Here is a 16,201-nt window from a genome sequence, read left to right on the forward strand (position 1 = left end):
ACACTTTACCTGAGATGATGGACGCGTGTCTGTATTCCTCTGAGAAATGGATCGGCTCGTACGGAGACGTCTCATAAAACTCTTCCCCTGAAACACAAGAGAAAACACAAGTGTTCAGTCAGTGCACACACACACAGACACACACACACAGATACACACAGAGGCTACACACACACATTTACACACACACACACACTTTGCCTGTGCTGCCAGGAACACACCTGACCATCTGGCTCCACCTGGAAACTACCTTCAAAGTCAAATTGTCCGTGCTGCCGTGTTGTAAAAAGCTTCCAGCAGCAGGAACACACTTTTATTTTTACCTCCAAAAATAAAAAAAATATTTAAAAAAAAAAGCCCAGAGTGCATCGCTGCAGGGAGTCGACCAGACGTTGGCTCATTATTTTACATCCACACTATTATTCTAATTTTCTGGACACTCGACTCGACAGCTGAAAACAACCCTCAGACTCCATCACACACAGCTTCACTCCTTCACTCCTGCTCCTTGAAGTCACTCAGACTTTTATCTTCAGTCAGACCTGAGGACGAGGACGAGGACGACGAACGACATCATCATCGTCCTCCTCCTCGTCGTCTCAGATGTCCGTCACCTCTGATCCTCCGTATTAAAGACGCTACAGAACAAAAAAGAAGGATCAGAGCCTCAGAAGCTGCAGGAGCTGGTTTCTGTTTTATCAGAGTCTCAGTGAGTCAGTGGAGAGAAGAACATTGTGTGTGTTTGTCTTTAATAAGAGCAGCAAATGAACACAGGCTTTATATTAGTGACTCTTCTGAAGAAAACTATCGAGGTATAAACGACCGAGAAACCAGAAACCTGAACATGAGAACACACCGAGATAAACAAACCTGCATGATGACGTCATAGTGACATCACTTTGATCAGTTATATAAATAAAACTACATCGTTTTCCCAAAATCAACATCTCTGGATCAAGATCAAACCAAATATTAGAGAAAATATGAAATCAATACTTGACAACTCAATTTCCTGGATTTGATATTCACCAAATGAGACTCTGCTCACTCTTTTTTTTTCTTTTTTTTGGATTTACAGTTATGGAAATAAACAAATCATTATGTTTATAAGTTGAAGTTGTATTTAAATCATCATTCATGCCCGACAAACTTACTTTATGGTCAAAATCATTGACGATAAGCAATTCAAAAATGACAAAATGGTATAAGTGACCAATTATGGGTAACACTTTATAATAAGTAGCCTACACACTATTAAGCATTAGTTAAGCATTAATAAATACTGAATTCTTCATTTATAACTCATGAATACTCATTAGTATGTAGTTTATAAACAGTTAATGCTGATCAATGATGAGTAAAACATTTTAACTGTGTTTATAAACTACAATCTAATGATTATTAATGCGTTATAAATGAAGAAGTCAGTATTTATTAATGCTTAACTAATGCTTAATAGTGTGTAGGCTACTTATTATAAAGTGTTACCCAATTATGTATTTAATAATGCATAACTAAAGCTTAATAGTGCATAGTTATTACAAAGTGTTACAATTATTATAAAAGATTATGTACAGATTCAGTGCATGATGGAAAATAACACATCGTCATTTTCCATTTTAATTATACAACAAAAGATGTCTATAAAATACAAATGTGAATAAAAATGTTCATTATTTAATTTGTTTTAAATCTTCTGTGCCATCAAACTATGTCATGATCTCCATAGTGACCTGAGCTCTGAGAGACAGAAAACTACAATAAATGACACAATCGAACCTAAAATAGAAATAAAGACCCTGAAATATATATAAAAAAAACACATAGGCAACAGATTCTCCATCTGAAACCAGGAACAACAACAACAAACAGCCTCTCATCACTTTCACTCTCACACTCATTTGTGTGTTAAACATCATCATCATCGTTGTCGTCATCCCTCATGTTCTCTGAGCTTCACTGCAACTTTGTGTTTGACTGCCAGAAAAAATGGGGAAAAAACGCATCACGGCCGAGAGACAAAAGTAAATGAGCTCAATTTGTCTGACTCTGAGTCTTCAAACCTCTTTGGCTTCACTTTGTTTCAGCCTCTTCTCTTCTCTCTCTCTATCTCTCCGTCCCTCCCTCTCACTTGTTGTTTTCCAGGTCACAAACTCGGGTGGAAAATGTTGTTCACAGTCTGTTCTGCTGCTTTAAATGACATCTCTCACCGGCAGCCATGATAACAAGAGGCGTCTGCTGCTGCACTTTACATGAACCTCACTGAAGGGAAGTGCACATTTACAACTACATACAGTACAAAGGTAGATGTTTTTACACTGCAGGTGAATAGGGTAAAAATTTAAAATAACAGATATCACCATGAAACTTCCCAAGTTTATCACTTACAATAAGATAAATATTTTTTGTATTACAAGTTTTGTCAAATCTTATGTTTAAATATGTAAATGAGGCAATATCTGATGAAATATGTGTTAATTTGGATACATTTCCAGAACAGAAATCTGAACAATGGATAAAGCCTCTTTCAAAATGTTCATTTTATTTTGTTGACATATTAAAGATAGATGTTTTTACATTGGGGATTTTGGATATCTCTTTCTATCACTCTGTAAATGAGAAAATACTGCCACCAGCCTTGAAAAAATCCAATTTTGCCATGTTTTTAGGAATAAAATGTTGTTTAAATCAGGCTGTGAATGATATATCAACAAACCCCTCTGTAAAAACAATAGAAAAAGACGGCCACCGCACACTGATAAGACTCTGCTGATATACTTTATTAATAAAAGTATTAATATTATTTTATTAGTATTAATAAAGTATATCAGCCGAGTCTTATCAGTGTGCGGTGGCCGTCTTTTTCTATTGATTTTACGCACTCCTGCTACCCACCTGCACCTGAGGAACTGTGGCTGTGCAGGGAGATTTGCTTTCCCTCTGTAAAAACCTTCAGAATATAGACAGGAATAAAACTAGAAGGTTTGGTGTCTGTAAGTGCTGCTGAAGTGGAGATTTCTGTCTCAGAGTCTGAGGAAAATCTACCGACAAAACAGACAAAATGAAGTAAAACAACCACCTAAATGTGGATTTTCTAACATTTCTTTTGACTTCTCTGAAAGAATACATGTTAGAAAGAAAAATAGCCCAAAATCTCAAAATTGATCAGTGAATGAAAAAACTGTGTTTTTGCCTGTAGTGTCTCGCCTTTTATAGCCCGTTCAAAATTAAAGGTGTTTCTCTCTAACTCTATCCAACATAAAACACTGTCTGAAGTCAAATCACATTAATATTATTTTAACTGTAGATGATAAAAGATCAGAGGGAATAAAAATCTTCAGAGTTATTGATTGACACATCAGAGCGGCTGCTCCGTCTTCCCTCAGTGACTCAGATAGATCCAACAGAACAGTTCGACTCCGGAGACACAAAACACAATGATTCATGGTCTCATCTGAAAAAATCAATAAAGAACATTGATGAATGGCGACTGTGGCGTCAAAGTTAAACTCATATAAAGCAGTAATATCCTTCTAAGCAGACTACAGCATCAGAGGTTCAGCTGGTTCAGAAGCATCGTGTACAACAGGAGGTGATCTCAAACATCAAATATGGCGTCCCTCAGGGATCCATCATAGGTCCTCTGCTCTTTATTCCCTTTCTCCTCCTTCTCCTGCAGAACTTTTATAACGTTTCACTCTCTGTTCAGACAGTTATTCTCAGTCACATTCACTTTCAAAATAACTCAAATAATGAGCTGATTGAAGTGGATTAAATGTAATAAAAGATCAATTATAAGAAAAAGGAAACTTCACACTGAGAGAGCGATGTCTGTTCATTTCTCTGAGTTCACACTCTTCAACTCTAGACATGATGAAGTGAAGCTCATCAGATCATAATGCTACTATATATATACATGTAGCTCTGGAAAAAAATTAAGAGACCACTCCAAAAATGATCAGTTTCTCTGGTTTTACTATTTATAGGTATGTGTTTGAGTAAAATTTAATAAAAAATCAACTACCGACAACATTTCTCCCAAAATTGAAATAAAAATATTGTCATTTAGAGCTTTTATTGGCTGAAAATGACTAAACTAGTCAAAATAACAAAAAATATCAAGTCTTTTCAGACCTTGAATAATAATGCTGCAAAGAAAACATGTTCATATTTATTCCTAAACAACGCAGCAAGAATATTTTAACTCAGGAAGAGTTTATAAATCAGTTTTTGTGGGATAATGTCATTGTTTAATCCCAGCAGTGGTTTTTATAATCTTCCTATAAAACCAGATGTGGTTCAGGTGATGACCTCATCAGTTTCTCATAAGTATAAGGAGAATGAGTTGTGTTTATGTTGATATTTAAAAAAGAAAATAAAAGAATGACTGTCATACATGTAGAGATGCTTTTAAGAAACATTTGTGAAAGTGGTCTCTTGTTTTTTATATATATATACACCGTATATAGGCTACACATGTTGAAAAGCTCCTATAATGATTCGTATGTGTTATATGATGATCCGCAGTCCAGCGTCTCCTTCACAGTGACTGTTTTCAGAGCGATGTCGAGCTGAAGCTCAGTAAATGGACACATTATTCCCCGTCGACCTTCTCTCACTCACAAGAGCAGAGAAAGCTTCTTGTAAAGCAGAGCCGAGTGTAAACTGAGCTGCAGCGATGCGGTGACGTTCCACTGCTGAATCAGATGTAGAGAATGTGTCTGTGTGTCTCTTATAAAGCAGCTGTTGTTATTCAAGTGCCGTGGGTCTGAACTCTGTGTGAAGCTGAAGGCTGAGTGTGTGAATACGAGCTCCGTGCACCACTATCAGAAAGTGTTTAATCTGCAGCACAAAGTAAAAAAAATACAAGCAAAGGTGAGAAAGAGAAATGTGTCTAAACTGAATCTGGATAAAAGTTGTGACCTGGGAAGAATTTAAGATGGCTCCTATGTGGTTTATTCTAAAAAAAAAAAACTAGGCTCTGAGCCTCTCTTCTGATTGGCTGATCTGTTTTCTGAGTGATCCAATAAAAAAATAGAGCAGATTTCAGAATAAAACACTCAGAGAAACCAAAGTTGTTGGATGGTGGATGAGTCCAGGGCTGGTTTTAAGGCTCAGTTTCTGAATACAGGCTGTGTGCATTTCTCTGTGGACTGAGGCTTTGATACTTTCACAGTATTAATATAGAACCTAGAGCTGCTTTATAATCACACTACACATGGACATCTACCTTTATACTGTATGGAGCTTTAACACAAACATCTACCTTTATACCGTATGGAGCTTTAATACAAACATCTACCTTTATACTGTATGGAGCTTTAATACAAACATCTACCTTTATACTGTATGGAGCTGTAACACAAACATCTACCTTTATACTGTATGGAGCTTTAAAGCAGAAGTAAGTGGTCCGGTCGTTTTCGCTAATGCTGCGTTCCAGGCAGGCTTTTGAAATCGTAAATTACAGCTTCAAGTCACAACTTACGACTTTGTAGCGTTCCAGGCAACCCACTCGTGTTTTTCCGACCTGTTTTACCGGTGAAAGTCACTATAACGGCCACTCGTAACTTCCGACCGGTGAACTCGTACCAGATCGAACTGGTACCACTTCACGGTCGGAAAAATACGAGTTTCCTTGAACGCACCATAACAGTCCTCGTCCCTACGTCGCCACATTCACGGCGTTCCTTGGCTGCACACACAGCCCTGCATGCCGTTCTCTCTCCTCATTGGATAAAAACTGTAGGATACGATAAATGTTTTCTCCTCGGCTCAGAGCAGAGCAGAGGGACTGACAGACCCGTGTTTCAGTCCAAACACTCTATGTAAGTGATTGCTGTCGGAAGATATAACTATTTAAGACTTATATTAACACAAATATATCACTCACTTCTGCTTTAACACAAACATCTACCTTTATACTGTATGGAGCTTTAATACAAACATCTACCTTTATACTGTATGGAGCTTTAACACAAACATCTACTTTAATTTTGAAGGAGCTTTAACACAAACATCTACCTTTATACTGTATGGAACTTTAACACAAACATCTACCTTTATTTTGAAGGATCTACCTCTATTCTGTATGGGGCTTTAATAAAACAAACAACAGGACATTAGGTTTTTAAGTTGCAGAATTACAAATGTCAGTTTTACCCCCAAACCTGAACCATCCTATAAACTGAACCCTTAACAACAGGAGATGTAAATGAGCTCATCAGTGTTTGTGTTTGTCCTCGCTGCATCAGACCTCAGTCCCCTCATTGTCTCTGTTGTTGTTGTTGTGCTGCAGTGAGAAGACAAACAACAGGAGGAAGCAGCTAAATGTCACTTCAGGACAACGGAGCGACAGCAGGAGGAGACAGTGGGAGCTCATCCTCAGCAGCAGCAGCAGCAGCAGCAGCAGCTCCTCTCACACCGACAGCAAACAGGCTGAGAGACGCTGCAGGCTGCAGACCGGACTCACACCTCACAGGCTGTGATGTCACATGTACAGTCAGAGAGTTACTGTAGCTTCACACTCACAGAAAACCTCTGGAAACATGAAGTCTGGTGTGAACGTGACACTGCAGCTCCACTGGTTTCTATATAAGTGACCTGATCCATCAAAATGAGTCACAGTGACCCAAATTTCAAAGTTGAGATTTTGGTATCAATGGAAAGATTAGAAAATTATCTTTAAAATGATACCCTAGTCAGAGTCATACATTTGATGGTTTTCGAGATGTGGCCATTTGAATTACAATCTTTCACTCTCTTATTCTGTTCTAAAACCTGAGAAAAATTGCATTTAAAGTTTTGCCAGTGACTCTGGCATCTGTTCCTGTACCACGTGATTACACACTCCCTATACGGTCCCGTGTTGTCATAGAGGCAGCATTCAATGACCCTCGGAAAGCAGGGAATCTCACAATTCAGATGCTTTTTACAGCTCGTCTCTATCATAAACGGTTCAGAAGTTGTCATGTTTTGTTGATGTTTTGTAAAACATGTGCAAGCGTTGTGTCGAAGCTACGTTCGGTTTAGCATCGATGCTACGCTCTGTTAGCGTCGATGCTACTCGGTTTAGCATCTGTTTCTGTACCCGTCCCTTCTTGTCATAGAGGCACCATTCAATGACCGTCGGAAAGCGGAGAATCCCGCGATTCAGATGCAGTTTACAGCTCGTCTCTATCATGAATGGTTCAGAAGATATTTCATGTTTTGCACCGAAGCAACACTCATTTTCAGAGGGTTTAAGTTGCAAGTCAACTTTAATCATCATGTACGTGCCTTTTCTCAATTATCTGGACTGTGAAACTTTGGGAGATTGTTTTTGAATGTCATTGCTTTGAAATAAGGGTAAAAAAAATTTTGGGGGGTGGTGTTTAGCTCAGTTGGTAGAGCACCCGCCCCATGTGTTGAGGCTACAGTCCTCACTGCAGGCGGCCCCGTTGAGCGGCCCTATCCTGCGTGTCATTCCCCCCTCTCTGCCTCCCATTTCCTGTCTCTCTCTGAACTCCTATCCATTAAAAGGCGAAAAAGCCCCTAAAAAAAAAATAAAAAAAAAATTGGTGGATTTTCTATGGGTTTTCCACGTTATCAGCTGACTATCTAAAAATAGAACATTGCGACATCCGACTCATTTTGATGGAACGGGTCACGTATTTCAAAATGAAAGTCTCTCTGTTGTGTTCAGTGTCCAGTCTGTTCGATGGGAAATAATGGGACACACTGGCAGTGGTGGACAGTAACAGTAACAGTAAACTTTTTTTAAGTAAAGTGAACTTATTACAATTTACAGTGTACTTGAGTATTAGATTTCTTTAGTACTTATTACTCTTACTTGAATACATTTCCAAGACAAATATTTTTATTTTTACTCGAGTTAATTTGTAGGAAGGCTGAAAAGTACTGGTTACTTTCAGGTCTTTTTCTAAAATCCTATTGGACACAAGCTGTGTTTGTCAAAGAAGGAAACCCTAACCCCTAAAAGCAGCACATCAGTGCAGCTGCTTTCAAAGAGTTCATTCTCAGAAACAAGAGTTAAAAGCTCCTTAAATTCATTTAGAAATAATAATAGTAATTCATTGATGTGAAAAATAAGAAATTTACTCTTACTCTTACTTTTAGAGTACTCTGTCCATCTCTGCTCACTGGGGATGGGATATAATGGGACAAGACAGGACTGGACTAGATGAGACAGGATGGGACGGAGCAGAAAAAGACCAGACAAGATCAGATGGGAGAGGACAGGTTGGGACACTGAGACATTAAACCTTCACAGTTTGTTTTCACCTGTCAGTCGTGTGATGTCATCAGAAGAGGACGTTCCCTCCCTGCCTGAGGACAAACCGCATTGTCCTTTTCTTTCTTTTATTTTTTTATTGTGGCGTGTTTTCTCCTCTCACAGTTTCACCTCAGAGACTTTTAAAATAAACTTTACTCCTAAGACAGACTGAACGCCGTTGACGCGTGAGCTTAGCGTTGCTGATCAAAGAGCTTGTTTCCCCTTTCCTTTTCTTTTTTCTTTCCTTTTTTAATTTTTTTTTTTTTACCTTGAACAGGAAATGGTCGGAGGATTACGGTCGCCTGCTCCCAGCACCAACACACTTCCCTTTATCCTGCAGGTAAACACTCAGCACAGAGAAGCTTATTCACGCTGCATTCACAGAGGCAGCGTGACATTTCCATTGGCAGCTTTGGGGAACGCACAAACCGCCATCATCATCACCAATAACTAACAACCAACAACAACTAACAACAACTCCTGCTCATCTGGTGTCTTGTCTTTAATCAGAGCACCAGAAATTAAATAAAAGTGAAATAAAATGTTAAAATGTCTACTGTTTCACCTCCTCTCCACCCGTTCCTCCTCCGGCTCGACTCCCATCTACAGTTACAGAGCTGAGATCATCGTGTCCTGAGGAGTTTGGACTCATTTACTCCCAAACAGAGACAGAGAGGGAGTGTGTCTGAGATTACAGGAAAAGGAGGAAGAGGAGGAGAGGAGACTTGGATGGACGGATGGAGGGATGGAGGGATGAGGCCATGAACCTGTTATTAGCCACGTTTACATGTGCATTTGTTCTACAATCTGGCTATAATCATTCTGATCGGCAATTCCAACTTCACTGTTTACATGGAGGTGAAATAAAGTGATCCGATTAAAACGTGCATGTACGTGCATCAAGCAGTTTAAGCAGAATAAATTCACTGTGACATGCGCAGTGAAGTTTTGTTGGTCAGATTAGTTGAAACCAGAAGAACCCTTTAATTTACAGGCTTCTAATTACCTGATAATGTCTAGAAATATCCTAGAAATAACGATCAGTTTCATAGTAACGTCATGTTTTTCATCAAGGCTAAAGTTTACACATGCTTTTCATGCTTTGAATTTTTTAGGGAAGGCCAGAATGTTTCTCCACCAAGTCCTTGCAATTGTCAAGTACAATCGATTATTTCAGGGCTTTTCCTTTTTCTTTTCTTTTTTTTTGACAGTACAAATATTCATTTTCTTTTTAGAAACAGAATAAATAAGACAAGACACAATCTTGTTCCTTTCAGTTATATCAAAACAAAAAAACCCCCACAAATTTACCATTTAAAACCCATCACCAAAACAAAAACATACATGCATGATAAAGATTAAAAAATAAAATTAAAATTAAAAAACATGCACACACCATTAAACAGGCAAAATTCACTCTATTTCCAGTTGCAGCACCTCCTCATGCAAGGACTCTTCAACACTCTCAGCTCTCTGCAGGAACACAATATCCTCAGCTGTGATTTCTTCTCCTCAACTGTCCTCGTGCTCCTCGGCGTCACAAACACAACTACAAACTGTCTCATACCTGAAGACTCTGTTCCCCGTCTTTACACGTCATTCTCAGCTTCTGCCAATTTATTTTATGGGTCTGAGCTTCTCCTTCTTCTCTGCTGTGACCTTTAATAACAAAGAGATTGCCACCAGCTTAAAGGCCTCTTGTCACGCCTTGATCCAAAACACTCTACGCTGCTATTTGTAATCCCCTACTGCACCATCGTTGCCTCACAGTCGTAAATATGTGCAAACCTAGCGGGATAATTCATTTTGTCCAAGCAAAAACAGGAGGAGGAGGAGGAAAGAACGCAAAGATCACCACCAGGGCCGTTGTATAGGGGAGAAAGGTGATGATAATTCTAGGGGCCCAGCGCCCAGTAGGGCCCACAAAGTACCCCAGTAGTCTAATCTTTATGACTGATTTATTCTGCATAAGACCCTGACTAATACTCATACTGTAGTAATGCTGCATTAGCATCAAAACAAAGTTAATAAAACATGATAATACATAGTCTAAGAAAAAAAGTGGAAAAGTCAGGGGGCAGGGGCCCTCTTTAGTATTCTTTCAGGGGACCCAGAAATCCTAGCAACGGCCCTGATCACCACAAAAGACACCAAAGATCCAAACAATAGCAGTCAATTTCATAGTCAAGTCGAGAAATGAAGCCAAATAACGATTGATTGCGTAGAAATTACCCAGAAATAATGGTCAATTTCAACAACTTGGTGGAGAAAAATTCTGGCCTTTCCCAAAAAATTCAAAGCAGGAAAAGCGTGTAAACTTTAGCCTTTATGGAAAACATGACATTACTATGAAATGTACCGTTATTTCTAGGCTATTTGTTGACATTACTACACAATTAATTGTTATTTCTTGGCTATTTCTTAACATTATCATGTAATTAGCAGCCTGTGAATTAAAGGGTTACCCAAAAATGTAAGGTAGCCTACAGTGAATTCAGTTTTAATGCAAATGAATATCGGTCCTATTATTATTACCAGTTATCAGTTTCCTTGATTACCTACTGATAATCGGTTTTGTCCCTATAAAAAAAAAACAATAACATATTGGTCGATCCCTAGTGTGGTGTCTCCATGGAGACGGACACAGACAGAAACAGAAACAATATTTTTCTGATCACACTCTGATTCTCCTCAGAAACTTTTCTCTCCAAAAATCCACTCAGACCCTAAAAAAACCTCCTCTGATGGGAAAAAAAAAAAAAAAACCTGAACAATAACAGAAGAATGTGACCTCACACAGACGTCAGTGTCACAGCATAGCAACGGCCTTGACAACCACACACACACACACACACACACACACACACACACACACACACGGAGCAGTGTTTCTACGTATGTGACCGGTTTGTTGGGACAACACGGAGACTCGTCAGGACTCTGATTCACACGGGGTCAAACCGGGACAAACTGCTGCATCACATGACCTGTCGCCGTGGGCAACCACTGATTTACAGCATCGACCATCAACTAAACTAAACTCATTAAGATGCAAAAACACAAAAAAATTAAAAATTAAATAAATTAAATTAAAAACATTGAATGATAGAATAAACAAATTGATGATTTTATGTGTAAATGATCAGATCGTGTGATGTCATGAGGCGATGACATCATCAACAGCGTCGTGTGTGTGTGTGTGTGTGTGTGTGTGTGTGTGTGTGTGTGTGTGTGTGTGTGTGTGTGTGTGTGTGTGTGTGTGTGTGTGTGTGTGTGTGTGTGTGTGTGTGTGTGTGTGTGTGTGTGTGTGTGTGTGCAGCCTGAGGAGCAGCAGTGATGATAAACAGGGGAGATGTTTATATGTTTATGTATGAAGCTGTAACAGTGGTTTCACCTGAGGCGCACACACACACACACACACACACACACACATATAAACACACACACACACACACACACATTTAAACACACACACACACACACACACACACACACACACATATAAACACACACACACACACACACACACACATATAAACACACACACACACACACGTATAACACACACACACACACACACACACATATAAACACACACACACACACACACACACGTATAACACACACACACACACACACACACACACACACACACACACACACACACACACACACACACACACACACACACCTGTGAGACCGTTCTGAATAAACTGTGTTTTGCTGCTGGCGGCGTTTTTATCGACTAGAAGAGGAAGAACGACCGACATCAAAACTCCTTCACCTGTCTCTCCTCCACCTGTCTGACCTGTCTGTCTCTCCTCCTCCTCCTCCTCCTGTCTCTCCTTCAACTGTCTCTCCTCCTCCTTCACCTGTCTTGCCTCTTGTCTCTCCTCCTCCTTCACCTCCTCCACCTGTCTCTCCTATCTCTCCTTCACTTTTCTCTCCTCCTTCACCTGTCTCACCTCCTCCACCTCTACTACTCCTCCTGTCCATGGAAAACATGACATTACTATGAAAAAAAAAATTATCACATAATTAACAACCTGTTAATTAAAGTGTTGCCAAAAATGTAGCCTAAGGTCTTTTATCACAGATGTTCACAAGAAACAAACAGTAGCCTACAGTCTCTCCTTCACCTGTCTCTCCTCCTCCTCCACCTGTCTCTCCTCCTTCATCTGTCTCTCCTCCTTCACCTGTCTCTCCTCCACCTGTCTCTCCTCCTTCTACTCCTTCACCTGTCTCTCCTGTCTCTCCTCCACCTGTCTCACCTCCTCCTCCTCCATCTACATCAGTGTCTAACAGAGGAGTCGTCACCTCAGGTAGAAACTTCACCTCTGACTCATCGAGCTCCTGTGATGAACAAACAATTCTGTCCAGATGTTTTATGAAAGGCAGCTGTGTATTCAATCATGTTAACACAACGACGACACACACACACACACACACACAGACACACACACACACAAACACACACACAGACACACACACAGAGACACACACACAGTGAAATGACTGATGAGGATGTGACAGTCTCTCTGCTGCACTGCGTCTACTGCACGAGTCAACGCTGCATATATGCAGTTTGCCTGCTTGCATGTTGAAGAGTGTGCATGTGTGTGTTTGTTTGTGCGTATGTGCGTGCATGTGTGTGTGCGTGCATGTGTGTGTGTGTCAAGGTGTGTGAAATAAGCTGAATTTGAGAAAACACAAAGTGCTTACTTGCACTCCTGCTGCTCCTCTCAGCTTTCACTGCCCCCTTTTAATTATTACTGACAGGGGGGAGGACAGACCCCCCGCCCCCTCTGCTCACACTCTACCCACTGAGTTTCAGTCCTAACCCCTAAATCTAGTTTTATTTTATACACTTTGCTTCTGTTATTCTGTTTATTTTTCACAAATAACAAAATAACAAAAAGAATCCTGTATTTTCTGTATTTTTTTTCTCTGATGTCTTTTAATGTGAAGGTATTTTAATTGGTCTTTTAATTTGAAGGACGCATAACTGAAAACATCAGAGTGCTGAGCTGTAAAAAGCAAACCAAACAAACAGACAAAAAAAACACACACAGAGGGGCAGTGAAACTCCAACTCCATCGATGATTTAAACTAAAAACAACTCAGTCTGAAGAAAATTAAAACATTTAACACGTAGGCTACAACAACACATGAAAAAAAAACTATTTTCGACACAAACTACACAATATTTGAGTTCAGTAGTTAAAGGGATAGTTCAACATTTAGTCAGATCTTCCTCTCACCATAATCCCTATAGTCATAGCAGTATACCTTTAATTATCGGTGCATGTTGTTTTGAGATCAGCGGAGCAGAGCCGTGAGCTGCTCAGAGCTACGCTACGGAGGCTCATGGGATTTCTTGGTTTCCCTCATCAAACTCATCAAATACACAATCCAACAGCTCCACAACGCTCTGGTGGACAAGTTGTGACCTGCACATTCACCACGCTATGAGATAATAACACAACGTTACCACACAGAGTTGTTTTAGAGGTGAATTCCTGCAAAACCACCGATGCACGTTCCCGTCGGGGGCAGTTTTTCAGTAAGCAGTCTCTGTATTTCCCTCTAAAACAGCACGCCACAAGTCTGAGCTAAAAAAAAGGCTCCTGTTTTTAGCTCCCATAGCTGCACTTTATTTTCTAAATCTTTTCTTTGCAGAAAGTGGTAAAGTAAAGTAAGTATTTAGAGGCAAATGCAGCCGGAACTACATTCCAGACACAGCTGCTGGGCGGAGGGATATCAAAAGCGCAAAGTAGTTCAGAGTATTTGCTCCATGTGTTGTAATGTTAGATAGATGCACCGATAATTAAAGGTAATGAACCTACTGCTAAGACTGTAGGGATTATGGTGAGAGGACGATTTGCAAAAATGTTGAACTATCCCTTTGAGTGTATGTAAAGTGATGAGCCCTGTCAAAGACAAATTTCTGCTTACCCTTTGGGGCAGACAATCTATCTATCTATCTATCTATCTATCTATCTATCTATCTATCTATCTATCTATCTATCTATCTATAAAAGTCAAATAAACACAGAGACATGACACATCTCAGACAATAGTGAAGGAAACATGTGCAAACACCTGTAACACACACACACACACACACACACATACACAGGTGCTGCATGCGCCTCCTCCTCCTCCTGCTGAAAGAGCAGGATTGATAAAGTGCAGCGTTTGAGCCACGAGGCCGGTCGTCGGTCAGTGTTGAGCTAATTGCTGGGACTCGATTGGACCAAATCCTTTAAGCTAATAGATCAGGGCACTTAGTATTGACCGCGGCTGCTACTTAGCATGCTGCTAATGTGTCGCTGCTTTAAGTATTCTGTCCAGTAACGGGGCCGAGTCATGAGCGAGCGGCTAATCACAGAGTTCAGCGCTCCGAGTTCAGCCTGCTAAATTACACATTTAACACCGACGTCGGTATTTAGCATGAAGTCAAATAAACGGCTAATTTACCAAGTCTGACTAATGAGTGATGTGTTTAGCATGCGGGCTAATGAGCGAGGTATTTAGCATGCGGGCTAATGAGCGAGCTGGAGGCTGATTAGTGTTTCTCCGCAGAGAGACACACCACTGTTCGCTGTTTACTCATCTCATTCTCAGCTGCCTGACAGATGCACACACACACACACACACATCAACACACACACACACAACAGTCACCAGGAGTCTGGCGGCTGCGAGTGGAGTCTGCATATGAATGTGGACGTTGACAGTGCTCAATATGTGTGTGTATGTGTGTGTTTTTATAAATGTGTGTGGGAACAGGAGCGACGGGTCCAGGAAAAAGAAAAAAAAAGAAAAAAAACTGAATTCAGAATCGAGTCTCGGTCTGTTGTGTTCAGTCTCGGCTCATTTCCTGACACATGTCTGGGTGTAATTACCGACGAACGAGAGCAAAGACAGATTTTGTTTTCTAAAACTAGAATTTCAAAATCTGTTGGACTCAAATCTTCACTTTTTTTTTTTTTTTTTAGAAAAAGCAGCCTCGGGTCCAGGTTTCCATGGAGTCACAGAGACGACAACTTCAGCCAAACATTTTTTTTTTTTGTGAGTGTTTTTTTTGTATTTAAACTGTTTATATATTTTACCTGCAGCTAAATCACTTCCTGTTTCCAACCTGAATCTGTTATACTGTTAAAAAAACGAAAAAAAATAGGAAGATTCTGACATTTATCCGTCAGCTTAAAGGGATAGTTCAACATTTTGGCAAATTGGCCCATTGCCATAATACCTATAGTCATAGCAGTAGGCGTGTTACCTTTAATTGTCGGTGCAAGCTGTTTTTAGAACGGCGGAGCAGAGCCGCGAGCTGCTCAGAGCTACGCTACGGAGGCTCATGGGATTTCTTGGTTTCCCTCATCAAACTCATCAAATACACAATCCAACAACTCCACAACGCTCTGGTGGACAAGTTGTGACCTGCACATTCACCACGCTATGAGATAATAACACAACGTTACCAGACAGAGTTGTTTTAGAGGGAAATTCATGCAAAACCGCTGATGCACGTTGCCTTCAGGGACAGTTTTTCATCAAGCAGTCTCTGTATTTACCTCTAAAACAACTCTCTCAGTGTCTCTGGGTTCAACGAGTCATGAACCAACGAGTCTGAACGGACCGGACGCAGCAGCAGCTTGTCCAAACCATCTGTTTGGAACAGAGTAGAAATTAATAAATAAATAAATATTAAAAACTTGGCCGGTGATTGGATGAACCATCTGTCCGACACAGTCCAACTTCAACCGATCTGATTATGTTTCTTTTATATTTTACTTTTTGCACTGTAGAAAAACATTTCTGCGTTTTTCTGATGACATAACCTCAGGTGCCAGTAGCTCCTCCCACTGGGACTCTGATTGGTCCAAATAAATAAGTGAATAAATATTTATTAACATGGAA

General features: G+C 40.0%; 1 protein-coding gene across 1 annotated transcript in view; it reads right to left on the minus strand.

Annotated features, from left to right (window-relative positions):
* gfra2b (GDNF family receptor alpha 2b) overlaps positions 1-16,201 on the minus strand; it is a gene marked incomplete at both ends in the record, with an annotated part of 142,685 nt that overhangs the window by 92,806 nt on the left and 33,678 nt on the right. The window contains one exon of the mRNA XM_083983968.1: positions 10-87. Within this exon, the coding sequence (XP_083840094.1) occupies positions 10-87 (78 nt within the window). The remainder of the gene's footprint in view (positions 1-9; positions 88-16,201) is intronic.

The sequence above is a fragment of the Trachurus trachurus genome (assembly GCF_905171665.1).
Source record: "Trachurus trachurus genome assembly, chromosome: 12".
Taxonomy (NCBI): Eukaryota; Metazoa; Chordata; class Actinopteri; order Carangiformes; family Carangidae; genus Trachurus; species Trachurus trachurus.